Source organism: Maylandia zebra, linkage group LG11 (assembly GCF_041146795.1).
Source record: "Maylandia zebra isolate NMK-2024a linkage group LG11, Mzebra_GT3a, whole genome shotgun sequence".
Lineage (NCBI taxonomy): Eukaryota > Metazoa > Chordata > Actinopteri > Cichliformes > Cichlidae > Maylandia > Maylandia zebra.
In genome coordinates, this window is record NC_135177.1 from 21,769,138 (window position 1) to 21,786,525 (window position 17,388).

Here is a 17,388-nt window from a genome sequence, read left to right on the forward strand (position 1 = left end):
ATATATTAAACGAAGAAATATCCTGCTTTGAAACCATCTTTATTACAATCCATCCAGCCCTTTTTGGCCACGTTACAGAACAGTGACACTATGTATGTATACCTTGCAATTTCTGTTGCCTTCTTGGCCAGATTTCTCTTGAAAAATACTTTTTTTTAAATGTCAGTGACACTTTTTATTTGGAACCCCCTGGAAAACCGATTACATCTTCTATCTTGTGACGACTATTTTTTTCTCCGGCTCAAAACGAGTTAGTATCATTCTTGACAGATCGATATGCTTGACATATTATATACCCATCATTTGGATATGAAGTCACCAAAACTGCCCCACTGCTCCTTGGCCATCTCATTCTCACAATTACGCCTTCACAACATCTTCTGACAGGCAACCGTTTTCATCAACTGTTTACACATTTGTTAAGCACTGTATATGTTGGCATTGCCTACACATTACATATATATATGTAAATATTTATATCTCTTGGCATGTTACTGGGGTTACAGAACCAAATATATGTGGTAAAATGTAAATAAGGATTTGTGGTTGAACAGGATAAAAAACAAAAACGAATCCACACATGTCCTCCTCCTCCTCACTTTATATAAATGTCACACTATTAAGCATTAGTAAGGTATTAGCAAGTGCCTGATTTATCATTTATACATCATTACTCCCCCTTAGTATACCATTTAGACTTGCTATTAATTAAAAAGTGCTACTAATGTTATTTATTCTTATGTTTTATTGTTGTTTTTGTACTATTTTAACATGTTTAAAAATCTATCTATCTATGCTGGTCTAGAAACATACAGCTTATTCAAAAGTAGCTCACATTTGTTTATTTGAAAGGTTCCCTTGCATTCTTATAACAGCAGGTGAACCATTTAAAGTCCACCATGTCACTGAAAAACTATACAAAATAAGTTGTTGTTTTTTCACTGTGCAATAACTACAAAAATCAAAAGCATGTTGGGGACTATGACTGTCCCAGTCTAAAATCCCAGGCAAACAGATGAAGTATTTACAAGACCTCAACCACTACTTCTGCAAACCCTGCATACATTATGAACACCCTGAAAGGAAACAATGTGATATATTTGATAACCTTTAGCAATATATACAAAATTCAGACAGGTCAGGTTGCTCAAAAATTGTAAATTATTTGACCTGCATAACACATATTTTAGTTGCTCTGATGCAGGACAGTAAACTCTACATAGCTTCAAACCTGGGACCTTCTTGATACGAGGTGATGGTGCTAACCATCAGACCACCATGCTGTGTGTGTGTTCTCTGACATGCATGGCAGGCTAGGTGGTGATTCTAAATTGGCCGTAGGTGTCAATGGTTGTCTGTCTCTCTGTGTTAGCTCTGAGACACAATGACCACCTGTGCAAGGTGTAGCCTGCCTCTTGGTTGGATGGATGATGTAGGATAGAGAAGGTAAAGGGCAACTCTTTGGACCAGTCACACAAAAAAAGTGTTTAAGAGGTATTTTAGGTATGAGATAAAGTTAGATAGATAAAGACAGATAGAAGCAAAGTCAGAAAGCTGCTTCTGACTTTGCTTCTTAAAGTTCAGTGGAGAACATCGTGCCATCTATAAAACTGGCACGGAACTGGAAAACAGTCCAACAGTATAAGTTGCCACATTTTCTGCCTATAATTCTTCTTTCTGCACAGCTCTCATTCCCTCTGGAGGAAGAAATAACTTGTGTTGTTGAAGTGCCTGGCGTCTGTCATCTCTCTCAAAGGCTTTTGTTCCTCATTTTCTTCACTTTCGTTTTCATCACTTGGTGGGTGCTCTTTGTTGCTCTTTGTAGGGACAAAGGTCACCAAAGCTACTCCTTCTGGGGCAACCGGGACAGAGGGCGAAGGTTGAGATGAGTCATCACAGAGGGTGGTGAAATAAAGACTGTGCAGTTTAGAGATAAATCTGTCCTTGTGCCTGAATGACAATTTAAAAAAAGAAAAAGAAATATGAAAATGAAGGAGCTGACCGTACATCACATCTTAGAAATGACTAATGTTATGTCATAAATCTGCCCTTTTTTGAAGAGATGCATTGAAAGTGCCAATGTCAGTACCCGAAAGTGTAGATGGCCAAAATGACAGACAAGATAGCGAATAAACCAACTATCCACAGCAAATGATGTGGCCACTCTTTAGGTTTTGGTGGAGGTTTTGTGGGATCTGTGGTAAAAAAGAAGGGTAGACTGTGATAAATCTTAACTGAGCAAGACAGCATCCATCTAAATACATCTGAGTGCAACTGAACGTCTGTGTTTGCGTGTAGGTGTGAGGAACCATAACTCCTGAGGCCTGTTTTTGTTGCAAGCCTGAGTTGTTATGATGACATGGTTTCCTGTTAAAACCCAGGGGGCAGAGGGGATTTTCAGCACTAACAACATTTAAGAGTTCCCTCTCGTCTTTTGGCTCTCTCGCACGCACGCACGCACGCACGCACGCACGCACGCACGCACGCACGCACGCACGCACGCACGCACACACACACACACACACACACACACACGCATAAGTAACTGTAATATTTCACAGTTTGCATGCCAACTCACCATCATCTGGATATTGATCACCTGAACCTGAACCTGAACCTACGGGGTAAATAATATATTTTAAAAACATATTAGTAGGATAATAATAAATGATAAACCTGAGATAACAAGGCAAAGTTGTATAAGGCAATTTTAAAAAAGACTGAAATTGTCCATTTCCTAAAGAACTATGTCAGACTGCAATAAGACATAGTTTAAGTGGTCCCAATAAGCAGACAAGGAGATGTTACAGCAGGGAGGAATAACTCCTGGGGGAAAATTATTCTAAACTGAATTCTGCAAACTTTTCAGGTGTTTATAGCTATGTTAGTTCAGAGTTGCCAAGCAGCAAGACTTGCTTCTTTGGTTGTAAGAAGTTTTGGGTAATTTAGCAGACAAATTCTTTACCAATTAAAAGTCAATATGGCCTAACACTTGCTTTCAAAATAAAAAAGACTATAAATAATCCAACATGATAGTGCCTAATCCAGCAGAATCTTGTTTCTCTCTTTCTCTCTCTCTTTTTTTGGAGGGCTGTTTCTTCCTTATTTTAAAAACAGGCTGAAAGAAGTGACCATTAAAGAGAACAGAGAGTTGGACTGATGTTTAAAAAGAAAGGGTTTTTTCACCACAACGAGGGGAAGTGCACTAATGGTACACGGTCAATATCTTGAACCCCTAAGCCACTGAGAAACTTCTTAATAATAATAATAATAATGGATTGGATTTATATAGCGCTTTTCAAGGCACCCAAAGCGCTTGAAAAGCTATTCATTCACTATTCATTCACTCTCGCATTCACACACTGGTGGTGTAGCCACAGCTGCCCTGGGGCAGACTGACAGAAGCGCCCCTTAAACATCTGTCACAGGATTTAAAGTTTAATTTCATTCAGCACAAATAAAGTCCACTCAGCTACTTCTGTGAAAACTTACACTCTTGTACTGTGCTTTAATTGAGCATATAGAATACTTACTGATAAACTTAAATATACTTATTTATTTTATTTTTAGAGGTGTGTGTGCATATTTATTTACCCGTTGGGGGGCTCACAGGATAAGGTCTACTCCACTCACTCCACTGACCATCATGTTCTGCCTTACACCTCAGCTGTATCAGGAAGTCAACGTCAGGTGTAGGAGTCACTACGATGGTGTAGGAGCCCTCTCCTTCAAACTGCTGTACCAAGATGGACATATACAGGCAAACGTCTCCATTTACTGACACAACAGAGTGTTCAACTTTTCACAACTAAGTAAAACCTTGTCTACTTACGTTTTCGCTGTGAAAGGAGAGGTTTGTTTCCCCGTATTTGATCTCACAGATGAGTCTAAAATTGTGTGGCTCCTCGAAGTTTGTCGGTAAACTCCAGCACACCGTCATCATCGTCGTCATATCCTGTCTTTCCTCCAACGTCGCTGACACGATTGACGGAGGCTGAGGCTTCTCTGAGGGATCAGGGACGAACATGTAAAGGTCTTGTATGTGGAATAATATGACTAGTTTAAAAGATGACGAATTTGTCTGTAATTTACTTGAATATGAAATATTAGTCAGATACATTTCACAATTAAATGTTTTGCAATTAGGAGCATTACAACTTATCCAAAGGTACAATAATAAGTCTTTAAATCATTACTAATGTGTTTAATATAAACCAGAAGACTTTCCTAAAAATGAAAATATGCTTATTTGTTTTCTTCTTGGGAAATTAGCTAGTATTCCTCTTTCATGTCTGTAGAGCAATTGTGAAAATCAATCAGAAGGCATCTTAACTTACAGACGGGCAAGATTAACCGATAAAAACAGAACAAAACAAAACATAGACCACAAAGTGGTTTCACTTTCATGTCTAAACTTCGACTTTAAAGGGAATTTGAAGTATTTAATCTGGGAAGGTGCAACAGGACACTGTTACTCATAAACTTTTTCAACCACTTCATCAACTGGTATCCTGAATGCTGAGCCAATCTGCACATATTCAAGTCATTCATAGAGGAAGAAAAATTGGAGGCTGTATAAATGTACATGAGAGGATGTTTAAGCAAAGTTTTTCATGAGAAAGTCTAATCATATGGCACAGAAACAGAAATACTACCTCGTCATGACTCTGTGTCTAGGATGGATCATTTTTCTGATTTTTTTTTCTTGGGTTTGTGTAAATTTACCTGTCCAGCTCTTAGCATAGGTGGATGGACTCCATTCACTCCATTGTCCATCAAATTCCTCTTTAGCTCTGACTTGTATCAGGTAGTCAACACCAGGCATTATATCAGTGATGGTTGCTTGCCGCTGGCCATTAACTGGCAGTACCTGAATACATACATATAAGACAAAAATCTCTGAAACAAAACTGCGTTTTCTGTTTCATGCCAGCGTAATGAACATTGAAAAAAAAAAAAAATACACACTTAGTAGTTTGACAACAGGTGTCTCAGCACTGACCTGTTCGTTGCCAATTGACGGTTTGACAGGGTTGTATTTAACTTCATAGATCAATTTATAGAAGTTATCTTGCACCTTCCAGGATGTCGGTAAATTCCAGGAGACCGTCAGCCTGTTCTTCTTTCCTTTCTCCTGTCGGACTGACACATTTGACGGAGGGTCTGGTTTTACTGAGGAGTGGGAACAAACACAGTGAGCACAACTTTAAAGCACTTCAGAAGGCCAATACTCAGTCCTGTCATGGACACATGTACTTTGACTTGAGCACTTACAAATTTTTAATGGTGTAAAGTACTTAAGGGGGCTGGTGACATTGCCTGTGATGCTTGTCACACACATGTAGACCAGGTGAGGGGTTCTCCGATCATCCTCAATGTGGTCCAGAGCACACCAACAGCGAGAGAGCCGAGATGAGTATGAGCATGACACTCGCTTGAATTTCTCTCTTGGACTGAGAGAAGGAAAGGAAAAGAACAGTCAGTCACACAAAGATGGACATAAAGGAAAAGAGAAAGTGGCCTACAACAACATTTCTACTACATTAGGCCCATTTACAACTTTCACACTTTTTTCTTTTTCATTTTTGATCTCAAGTAGTTTACTGGAAATAGTATTTATTTATGTAACAGCAATGTTAGCATTTTGACTGCACAAGATTACAGAAGTTTTGCAACATACACCAATATTGATCGAGAACAACCACAGTATGCACATTTTTTTATCCATGGCTTGCACACATCAGTTTTCCTGTATGTATGTAAATACAGGAGCAAAATATTACTTGATGATCCTTTTAAAACACAACACAAAGCACTCATGGGGGACTTCAAGTGCAATGAACGTACTTTTTACTCAGCAAGAGGTAACAACTAGGCTGCTTTATGGCGGCTTTCTGAGGCATTCCTTCACAGCGGATTTTACTACTGGGCGACTTTTTGTAGCAGAACAGACTGGGAGGCTCAGGAGAATCTAAGAGATAAAGAAGACATGTAAACACACTGTTCACCCATCCATTTTTAAAAATCAATTATCTAAATAGGGTCCTCTCAGGCTCTACAGCCCTCAGGTAGTTTGTTATATTGTTGGCCTTCATGACAGCACGATTAGAAAAAGACTGAACTATGTGTTGTTTTAATGGCTGCCAGGAGAAAGCTTCTACTCTCTTAAAAAGATCATGGCAGCATGACTTAGATTTGCAAAGTGGCATGTAAACAAACCAGAAGAATTTGGGAACAATGAACTTTGGACAGACGATAGTCACAACACCACGTTTGGTGATGCATATCAGCAACAGTCTGGCACAACAGTGGAGTGATGATCTGGGCTTGTTATTTAGCCACAGGACCTGGGTGCCTTACAGATATTGAGTCAACCGTGAATACTTCTATGTAAAAAAAAAAGTATTCTAGAGGCAAATGTGAGGCCTTCTGTTTTACAGCCAAATGTTGACCCATACTGGCTCATGCAACAGGACGACGAGCAAGCACAGCAGCAAAGCTATAACATATCTGAAAAAGAAAAGAATGGATGTGTTACAATGGCCCAGTCAAAGTCCCGACCTCAGCCTGACTGGTATGCTGTGATGGGGCTTCAGGAGAGCTGTGCATTAGCAGTTCAGTTCAAATCAATTTTATTTATATAGCACCAAATCACGGCAACAGTTGCCTCAAGGCAAGCTTTACATCGCAAGGTAAAGACCCTAAAACTGCTAAACTGCAAAATATTTTTGGTGTCACTATTTAAAATTTGAAATTTGCCCAAAAACATTTAAAGTCACAGTTCACCCGCTGGTTTGTTTACTGATTGTCTATCAGTGAGTCGTGTGTACAACATCAATCCTGACCCAATGATATACAAGTTCTGAGCTGGATTTAAAAGATGGATTTTAAAGCCATTTGCCTTCCACCTATAGGCTTTTTATTTGAAAATGAAAGCATGGATGGAATTATATAACCTTCCTCCTCCATCACAAAGTCCTCACTATGAGAACTCACCTGCAACGATCACCTTTAAGCTAAACTTTTCTTTGCCTTTGTGATGACAACTGTATTTTCCAGAGTCTTCCATTCTCAGTGAGGCGAGAGTTAGCGTTGTCCCACTCCTCCCAAATTTAATTTCACCCCAGTCCCTGTCTTCTGTCCCCACTGTCATCGTGTTCCACTTCCACTCAGGCATCACTTTTATCCCCCTTGTTACCCGGTTCACTCCTTCCCCCACTTCATCCTCTTCATCCTCCTCATAGTCATCCTCAACATCTGTTTCTCCAGTGGTCCAATGAGATTCGTCCTTCAGCGATCGAGTGGCCCTGGTTGGCTGGACGATGTGAGGAGAAGTTGTGTACCCTGCATCTGAATATATGAGGCTTCTGTTTCCTCCTGCCTCCGTGAAATGAGGGCTGTAGCCCTCACTTACATTCTTCAGAGAACTGTCATCACTTTTGACTGAAACTGCACTGTTTTGTATATCATTTGGAGCGGCTGGTGTCCCGTTCGAAGAACCATCCCTTTTGTTGATGTTTAAGCTGCTTCCCTTCAGACTGATCTTTACACCATCCACCCTCACATGACCGCCACAGGTCAGAAACAGCTTACAGCCCGGCGATAAGACCAACACACCTGGAGGAGGGTCTGCAGAAAAACACACAAACACAGAATCTGTAGAACTAATAAGAACCAGAATCATTTTTGATGTACGTGTGTGTGTGTGTGTGTGTGTGTGTGTGTGTGTGTGTGTGTGTGTGTGTGTGTGTGTGTGTGTGTGTGGAATGTTTGTGATTTGATTGTTCATACAGTGTTTTGTACAAAATGTTAGCTTCTCATTATTTTCAGTACTGGTTGTATTTGACTAGGCACAACACAGAGTGACACATTGCATAACCTCCACCCCAACTTCCTCTTTTAACGTGTCTCTCATCTTCATCATTTCTTTTCAGTCTTGTATTATTTCTAACATTTCCCGTAATGTTTCAGATTTTCTGCTCAGACCTCACACAGTCACTTATAACCTGACATGTTTTGGTTTAGTATGACTTGCCTGAACTTGACTGGGTTGAAGTCATAGTTTCATTCCCCTTAGTCTTTAGTAAAACAAATCTTTTTGCTCTTGCCCAGTTAACCGTTGTGTCTTTTTAAACATCTGATAAGACTTTATCTGATAAATCTGATGGAGACTGAAGCTGAAGCTGATAAGGGCCTGATGTAGAATCAACAGCCACTATGTTATATGCTGGTACTGGGTTAGTCCTTCTCTGTTCATACTGACATGATAGCATCACACAGTCGCTATAGAAAGTTATGCTTAATTCAAACTAACTTAAAAATAAAAATAAAACTCGATGTGAAAAAAATAGTTACTAATAAAAGTAGACTTTGAAGAAATTGAAATGAGCTTAAATGATTTTGTAAACTTGGAAAACTAACTAAAATAAAGTAAAATTGGAGAGAAAATATCCTTTTAACATTTGTTAGTTTTGTAAAATTTGTTGTCACAAGTTTCCTAATGAGGCTTTGACTGACTTTTTTTTTTTAAAACTTGTTACTTGTCACTTTTAAAAAGCTCTCTCTGTCTCTGGTATATGGTTTCCAGACAACAGTCAATAAAGAAACTAAAACTGACATTGAAACTAATAAAAAAATAAAATTAAAACAAAACATTTTCAGTAAACTGAATTAAAAACAAGAGGTCAAAATAAGATCCACATAAAAACTAAGCTTTCATGCTGTTTATGTCTGATCCTACCATCCACATGTGCAGCAGAAATTGACACATCACAGCAGCCAATATTTTCTGTCCAGTTTTAATGAGCCCTGTCAATTATAGCTTCGCTTTCCTCTTTTTAGCTGACAGATGTGCTGCTGCTATAGCCTATATATTTCAACGTTCAATGTGTTGTGCATTCAGAGACCTATACACCTTCATGCTTCTGTTGTAACTAGTGAATATTTGAGTTGCTGTTTCCTTCCAATCAACCTGAAGCAGTCTGGTCATCCTCCTCTGACCTCCGGCATCAACCAGACATGTTCACCCAGAGAACTGTCGCTCACCTGATATCTTCTCTTATTTGAACCATTCTCTGTTTACCCTATAGACAGATGTGTGGGAAAATCCAGGCAGATTCTGAGATACTCAAATTAACCTTTCAAGAATCACGCCACATTCAAAGTCAGCTACATCATCATCTCACATTCGGATGCTCAGTTTGAACTTCGGCAGATCGTCTTGACCACGTCTACACGCGTAAATCCGCTCAGCTGATAAGACCGGCATACTTGAACAGGTGTACCTAATGAAGTGGCCGATTAATTTTTGTTTGTTTGTTTTTATATGAATTTTCCTGACTCTGTGCCTATAATATTTATAAAATGTAAAGTTTACAACAAAATAAAAAAAAGCTTGTAAAATTAGCTGCCACAACGCGTCATAACATTTCCCAACAGGATAAAAACGCATTTTCCCCGAAAGAACAAAAGCGGAAAGAGCAAGAAAAAAAGCTTACTTTATATATTATCCTGTAATAATACAGTCAACTTCGATTAAGTAAATATTTTTAAACGCTGTGATTTTCAGTTAACTCCAAAACTAGACTCCAAAAAATCCTAAATTACAATAACTTTAACTTTGTCACTAAATTAGCCTAAGTTTTTGTTATTCTTAATAACAAAGAAAACAGATGAAGAAAAAAAATTACATTTAGACAATATGAGAGGAGAGGTTACCTTTTCTGGGACATGTTCCTTCAAAAACTCCGCTGACCGGAGCGAAGAACAGCAAAAGGAGAAAAATCCCCATTTTTACCCAGAGATCCTCCTTCCAGCGGCGGGTCCTCACACCATCGCCGACGGCAGCAACTGTACACTGACCCCACTCAAACGTTTTACACCGTGAAAACAAGACCGAGCTATTTACACCACGAAAACCTCTCATGCAACACCAAAACCCCCTGTGCAGACAGCAAAGTTAAAGGCGGCTCTCTCTGGTTGGCTCAGTCTGCTGTCCATGAGACCCGTTATTGTGAAATCCCTGCGCTCTTCCCCTTGTTCAGCGCCGTTACACAGAGGAAATCCTCCTCAGCATCAAAATAAGCCCCCCCAACCCAGCGAAAGCTGAATATAGCTCTGCTATATTAATATTCATTTATGAAAAATCTCTTAACTTAGAAAGTTCCTTAAAAATATTTTCACATATCCTGTTTTCTTACTGTAGTGTTTTTAGTACATACACCATGCGCACGAAAGGAAAATGGCAAATGTGGCAATACAGACTGAAGCTTTTAATATTTCATATATATATATATACTGGGAGTCATTTCCACCTGAAACTTCGTTTGATGAGTAAATCATTTGCACAGACGCAGCATGTTTCCCTCATGTGAAAGACAAATCAGATTTTTATTCAATATCATTCACATCCACACTTCCACAGAGACCTGCCTCCTGCTAAAACTGTACAGTACATTCATTTAGACCAGATTTTGCAGATCACGTGAGCTGTGTTTCAACTGCCTGTTGCTGACCGTAGTACAGAGAGATGTCCAAGAGCAGGTCAGTGTTCCTTTGGTTACCCTATTTAATGATTATCCAAGTCTGAGGTGCATCAACACTTGGATTAGTGGAGGGGTGGAAAAAATAAAAGAAAAAAGGGGGCGATATCTTGGCTTTGTTAAGGCATGATTGTCCACAAACAACTTCCTTTCTTTAATTCATGAACAAAAATGAATATAAAGCACTTTACTGGAGTATATGTTTACAGTACGGATAAGCACTACTGTTCACAATGACAACAATCATGATTAGGAATTTAACAAATCACTTTTTTTTTTTAAATTTATTTTTCTTCTACCTTTTCTTTTCTGCAGAACTGGCCTAAAGTGAAGTCTTTCCATTCTGTTCTTACGTCTGCGTTACATCAGAGGCACATTAACATGATCTGGCCTTTGTTAGACCAAAAAAAAGGCCTAGCTTTAAATCACACATAAACACATCAATGTGATGCAAAAAAAGCAAATGTGGGAAGAGTTACAGTATAACAAGTAAGAACTAAACAAAACAGACCTTTGGGAGAATACTTTAAATTAAAATACCATTCTCATTGAGAACCTTTGCAGATAATACAGCTTGCACTTCACTGGTTAAAACTGTTATGATTCTGCTTGCTCATTCGTCTCATTACTGAGAGGCGCTGAGTGGCTTAGTTGTGAGTGAGGCTTGTGAAATAAGCAGAAACAATCTTTCAAAGGCTACTTTGACATTTGCTTCTGCACCTGCTTCTGTCCCTCAGTTATGTACTGTAAATCTCAAGCATTCATTAACATAACCACCACACACTGTGCGCTCAAATATCTCACCAGTAAATCTTAATTTATGGCTGAGAAAGTTCATGTCATAAGACGATATGTCGCTTCCTGCAGAGATCCGGATGTAACTGATGCATTTTGAGACACTGTGCGGGTAAAGTTTTTTTTATTTAAATAACAGTCTTTGTGTTCTCTCCAGAAAAGCACACAGTGTGTACAGTTTGTGTGTCTGGTACACGCAGTAAATATAGAATTCATCCATCAGATGTTTACGTTTCACTTAATCTGGTTGTTTTCCTTGGCAATAGAGGTTGGGCCCGGACTGTTGGATGAACTGGCACGAGATGCAATAACCTTCCAACCAAACAGAGCTTCCTGTTGGACAAAGAAAGAAAGGTTATGTTTTAGCTTGGTGTTAGAAGAGTTGCATCACACAGATATAAAAGTGCTAGTGTGTATTGTTGCATTTGTTATATAACTGTTGTGTTACTGCTACATCATAAAACCTCAAATGACCTGCACGGTCCCCAGAGAAAGGGTCCAGCCTCCAGGTGAGTCTCCCCCCTGGGACTTTGCTGCTGTGGGGGTTAAAACGCCAGAACTGGTGGCCTGAGCTGAAACTTGAGACGCAGGAGCTTCTGCATCTGGTGCCAAAGCTGGTAAGGTTTGTGTGACTGAAGCAGGGATCATCTGTGTGTTCTGAGCTGGTGCCGCAACCGTTTCCTCTTCGATCGGTGTTTCTTGAGAGCCGCCCAGAATAGACGAAGAGTTTGAAAGTGGTGGAACCGACACAGAGATGAAACTGGGTGCTGGGCTGCACTCCCCTGAGGTGCTGGGGGGAGTGTGAGTATGCTTCTTCCTGCGGAGCGTGTCAATCCAGCTGGAGCTATGTCTGGAGGCAAAGGATGCCAGGGCCAGAGACGAGAGCCTCATATTTTTCCCTGATGTGATTAGCTCTCCAAAGCCTTCCTGATGGGCGAAGGCATAGCCGGATCTCCTTGAACCACCACGGGCGCCCAGACGGCCCTCTGACACACTGCCGGTACCACGCCAAGCGCTTCCAGTGTTACGACCTGGCGGCTTTCGTCTCTTCTGCCGCACCAGCTGAGTGTAACGAACCTGGAGAACGATGAGACAGGAAATGGGACATCGTTTCAGCTTATAGGAACACGGCTAGTTCACCATAGCCGCACAAATAAGATCATCCAAAAATAAAAATAAAAACCAAAACAAAAAAAATTCCCCCAAAACAAAACAAAAACTCAAACTAATATTTACGCCATTTGACAACAAAATAAAAACTGAAAGTTTCAGTGAAACTTTCAGTTTTAGGACTTCTAAACCATCACATTTTTTCAAACTTTTATGCATCCTGCCTTATTTTTAGTCTTTGTAGTCTTTGCATCTACCCAGCAGTTCATCAAACTATTTCTGCTGCTTTTAAACTCATGTTTTAGGTCATCGAAACCCAGAACATTTTGCACTTAACTCAAAATTAACCTCATCATAAAAAAAATCTGTAATAGTGACTGTTGAGAAACTACATGCAAATCAAAGCAGGAACTTCTTCACAACATCTTGACATCGGCTTCGGTTGGATGCACGGCTAAGCTCAAGACATAACGTCTGATAAAGCCACACACTTATGTTGGATGAATTTACTGAAAGCAAGTCATGACATTAGGGGAAACTGATTAGGTCAATATTTGCAGGGTATTAAAGTGCACTGTGACGGTTAGCAATTAGTCCCGACCACCCCACACAAAGACACACAAAGATAAAATGTTTTTACACATGCAGTTAATCATTGCACAGAGTTCAAACTGACGTTCTAGAAAGACTGTAAAGCATGTTGCAAGGAAGAAGATGGAGACATCAGTGTTAGAAACGCTGTGTTTTTGTGTGTTTTCTCACCGTGTCTGAGAGCTGAGGTTTGAGGTCCAGCTTGAGGAAGCGGAACGCCAAAACTGGAACTATGCATATTGCTGTTGCCAGTGCAATCGTTAACCACACGACTGGCTGCAATAATGTGCTCTGGGCACTACCTGCACTTACAAACAGACAGAGAACAGACAAATGTGTTTTAGACATGTCTTGCTTTTCACTGTGTACACATGATTATTATTATTATCTCCAACAGTAATGCATTTGGTGCAATGAAGTGATATCAGATTATACAAAATCAATCTATTCTCAGTACTGAAACTTACTTGTGTTTAGTTTTTAGACTCACAAAATAGATTTTCATTACAAAAAAGTATGTAAATTATGGATGAAAACAAATCGGTGTTGGCAGAATGATATCGGCTAAGAAGAATTGCAGTATTTGATTTGCTGGTACACATGTGGCTGAGAAATGGGAGCAGGGACGAACCTACAAAGTGGAACTGATTAGGAAAGATCCTGAAGAGGGTCTGACTGTGCAGAGCAAACATGATGATGAAATAGGAGCCCAGAGAGCCCCACACAAACACATGGTTGAACACTGTCCAGAAGCCGGTATCGAGAACAATCTACAAACACAGACATGCAAACAAAACAAAAAGAATAAACCCCCAGAAAACAGCAGATGCTCACAGTTAATATGCCACTCCTGAACAATTAATTGTTATACAACGCTGAGCTTGCCACTTCCCTGCATTTCTTTATATTTTGCTAGTAAAATGGGAAACAGGTGCAGCGGTTTATTGAAATCTGTGCAAATATACATGGAAATACAGGATATAAGCATTAATACACAATTCTAATGAGTTTGAAAATTAATATTGTGTATGACCATCTTTAATCTTCATCTCAGCCTGAGCTCTCTTAGACAAGCTTTCTTGTAATTTCTTTAAGTAGTCTTCAGGAATATTTCTCCAGGATTCTTTAAGTAGAGCCTCAAAGCTCTACTTTGGATCTTGGCTTCCTTTTGTTCTGTTCTCTGTCGACATGATCCCACAATCCTTCAGTAATGTTGAGATCTGAGCTCTGGGGAGGCCAGTCTTTTTAGGTGCACCTTTACTGCATTCCCAGTGTCTTTGGGATCACTGTCATGCTGAAAAATGAAGCTGTTGCCAATCAGATGCTTTCCCGATGATACTGCATGGCGGGTCAAAATCTGATGGGACTTTTCTGTGTTTCACCAATTTTGACAAGTTCTCCAACACCACTGGCTGAAATGCTGCTATAAACCATGACAGAGTCTCCACCGTGTTTTATAGATGACTCACTGTTCTCCGTACGTATTGATGATGATTTCAAACAAAAATTTCACATTTGGATTCATCCTTCCATAAAGCCTGATGCCACTGATTATTTTAGTTCAGTTCATGTGTAATTTGGCACACTTCTTCTTAAGGAAGAGAGAGTTTCTCATCCACTGAGACCACCTTTGATGAACAGTAGATGGCTAAACTGCAGCGCCAGATGCATCTCTATTTCTTCACGATGTTATTTTCAATACAAATGAAAAATAAAAACCTTCTCTGAAAGTGATTAAGTACAAAGACTAGATGAGAAGAAACTGGGAATGTAATTTAAAGAAAAGCCTTGCAAGACCAGAAATGACAGAACGTCTGGCTCCTTTGAAGTAAAATATAAAGAAATGAGGGGTGGCTCAACACTTTTGCACAGCACTCTGTGAGGCAGTCGCCTGCTTAAAGCACTCTACAGTTCCTCACCTGTACACTGACCACAATAACCAGGGCTGTCGCTGTGGTGACTGCAAAGGTCTGGTAGTCAGCGAGGGGTACTCCGTTGCTCTGAGTGGCATTGGACAGGACAGCATATGGAACAAAAAACAGCACCACTGATGTGTAGATGCCCTGGGCAATGCAGATGAAGAACTCTCTCTTGTTGAAGAGGAGGTTGAGCTGCCCGGGCTCATACAACTTTGGATATTCCAAACTTCTGTGATCAGGAACATCCTGCATTCATAGAGGAAGTGAGATGCTGCGTTTACTAAAATAACATTATATAGAAACTACAGCCAAAACTTGTGGCTTGGTGTTCTGAGCAAAATGCTAACATCAGCATGTGAAAACAGTTCCATATTTCATGCTAATCCTGAGTACTGTCACCTCAGTTAAAAGGATGTGGTGTTGAACTTGATTGTCTGGGACCTTTTTGTGTCTGTTCTGGTTTTCTCTCACAATGTGTGCAGTATTTTTAGCCACGGTCCAACAGACTCTGGCCAAAAACGTGTCTTATATGCATTTTTTTAAAATCCACGAGACAGATTTCAAATGCAAAAGAAAATTATTTTCTGATTCATGAAACTTCATGGAGTTTTATAAAAAACGAAATGTAAAATAAAATCTTATGAGAGCTCAATACAAAGGAATAAATGTGAAAGACCTGGTCAAATATCCCCATGGCCAGCACAGGGAGGGAGGTGTAGACAATGTTGAAGAGTGTGATGAAGTACTGATCGTATACGGTCTACAAAAAAAACACACACAAACAGAGTTATAATCATGACTGTAACCCTTTACAGTATGCTTTAATCATAACCTCTACTCTCTGACCTGGGCAGAGAAACCACAGAAGAAGCCAAACCAGAAGTGCACCATGGTGAAGGCAAAGTTCTTGTAGAAGAAGTAGCAGAGGAAACGGCACATACGCAGGTATGACCAGCGGCCGTGGACCAGCAGGAGGCGCTGTAGAAAGCGGAACTGGGAAAAGGAGTAGTCACTGGCTAGCACAGCCTGGATGCCCTCCTGACCTGAGATACCAACTCCAATATGAGCACCTGGAAGCGTGCAGATGAAATGAAAAGACAAATTCAAGAGATTTTTTCCCCCCCAGTTTTCTATACAGACAGTGCTGGGAAAAAGGATTTGACCCCTTCCTGATGTCTTAGTTTTTATACATATTTGTCACACTTACACGTTTCAGACGATCAAAGAAATTTTACTTTTACTAGACAACTCTAAATCTTTCATTTTTTTGTGTGTTTTTTGAGCCACTCAGAGGTGGACTTGCTGTGTGTTAATTGTCCTGGTGCATAACCCAAGTGAGCCTGAGCTTCAGGGCACGAACTGATGGCTGGAGGTTCTTCTTCAGTAGAGAGCAGAATTTATGCTTCCATGAATTATAGCAAGTCGTCCTGAAGCAGCAAATCAACCCCAGATCACAGTACAACCACCATGTATGATTATTGGTATGATGTCCTTTTTATGAAAAGCTGTGTTCGTTTTATGCCAAAGGCACTCTAACCTTTAAAAAAGTTCAACTTTTGTCTCACCAGTCCACAGAATATTTTCACAAACATCAAGATGTTTTTGATAATTGATGTTTGTGAAACAAGCCTTTGTGTTCTTTTTGGTCACTAGTGGTTTTTTAACTTTTGAATTCACCCATTGATGCCATTTTTGTTGAATCTCTTTCTTATTGCTGAATCACAAACTCTGATCTTAACTGAAGCAAATGAGGCCTGCAGTCTCATATTGAAATTTCTTTGATCCTCTGAAACATGATGAGTGTGACAAATATGCAAAGAACTAAGAAACCAGAATGGGGCAAACACTTATTTGCCCCAGTGTAGACAATGGTAAAAGTTTCACACTGTTTTTTTCTCAGATGTGTATGATATCAATGAGAGGGGAAAACCAAAATGGTGCACTCATCTTTGACACCTCACACGCCTACTGTTCAAACCTTCTGTTTATCAAGGGCAGACAGTCAGAAGAAAGACTGAAATAAAACAACTGTTGCATAAAGGACCAGAGCATAATAATAAATAAATAGGATTATTATAAACTGTGAATAATATAAAGCTACTTGCAGAGTCCAAGAGTAAAGAAATAGAGTACAGGGACATATGGACACAACAGGTTACCTTTAGGCCCTGCTGTCTGTATTTTACACAATCTAATAAGTGAAAACTGTGGCAAAAGCTAACTCTAGCTAATAAAACTTTATCATTTTCTAACGGAGAACCTTTCCTCTCGGTTATGAGCTATAGTTAATGCCATGTTGAATAACTTAGCAACGTTAGCATGCTCATTACCTTCCTGTCGAGAAGACTAATGCCACATAACATTATGTGGAGGAAGAAAGCGGTAGCCAGAAAATGTTTTCACAACTTGGGAACCCAAGGTTCCCACAAACT

General features: G+C 39.7%; 2 protein-coding genes across 5 annotated transcripts in view; both read right to left on the bottom strand.

Moving 5' to 3' along the window:
- Positions 1-22: 22 nt before the first annotated feature.
- il6r (interleukin 6 receptor) lies at positions 23-9,995 on the bottom strand. 3 transcript variants are annotated; one of them, XM_004541300.4, is made up of 11 exons: positions 9,718-9,995; positions 6,997-7,629; positions 5,848-5,971; positions 5,275-5,453; positions 5,003-5,172; positions 4,726-4,870; positions 3,833-4,005; positions 3,595-3,733; positions 2,579-2,617; positions 2,090-2,195; positions 23-1,950 (listed from the first exon to the last, which is right to left on the bottom strand). In XM_004541300.4, the coding sequence occupies exons 1-11, from the start codon at positions 9,923-9,925 to the stop codon at positions 1,689-1,691; spliced, it is 2,178 nt and encodes a 725-aa protein (XP_004541357.3). In that variant the 5' UTR covers positions 9,926-9,995; the 3' UTR covers positions 23-1,688. The 3 variants fall into 3 exon arrangements, with proteins under 3 accessions (XP_004541357.3, XP_004541356.3, XP_004541358.3); XM_004541299.4 differs by having other exon boundaries at positions 3,595-3,736; positions 9,718-9,994; XM_004541301.4 differs by lacking the exon at positions 2,579-2,617 and having other exon boundaries at positions 3,595-3,736.
- A 364-nt stretch (positions 9,996-10,359) lies between these two features.
- The window catches only part of atp8b2 (ATPase phospholipid transporting 8B2), a 28,291-nt gene continuing 21,262 nt past the window's right edge, over positions 10,360-17,388 (bottom strand). For both annotated transcript variants that reach the window (XM_004541297.3, XM_004541296.4), the window contains 7 exons: positions 15,803-16,026; positions 15,633-15,716; positions 14,957-15,202; positions 13,669-13,807; positions 13,209-13,339; positions 11,811-12,413; positions 10,360-11,669 (listed from right to left, as the gene is read on the bottom strand). In XM_004541297.3, coding sequence (XP_004541354.1) covers positions 11,571-11,669; positions 11,811-12,413; positions 13,209-13,339; positions 13,669-13,807; positions 14,957-15,202; positions 15,633-15,716; positions 15,803-16,026 — 1,526 coding nt within the window. In that variant the 3' untranslated portion in view covers positions 10,360-11,570. The remainder of the gene's footprint in view (positions 11,670-11,810; positions 12,414-13,208; positions 13,340-13,668; positions 13,808-14,956; positions 15,203-15,632; positions 15,717-15,802; positions 16,027-17,388) is intronic.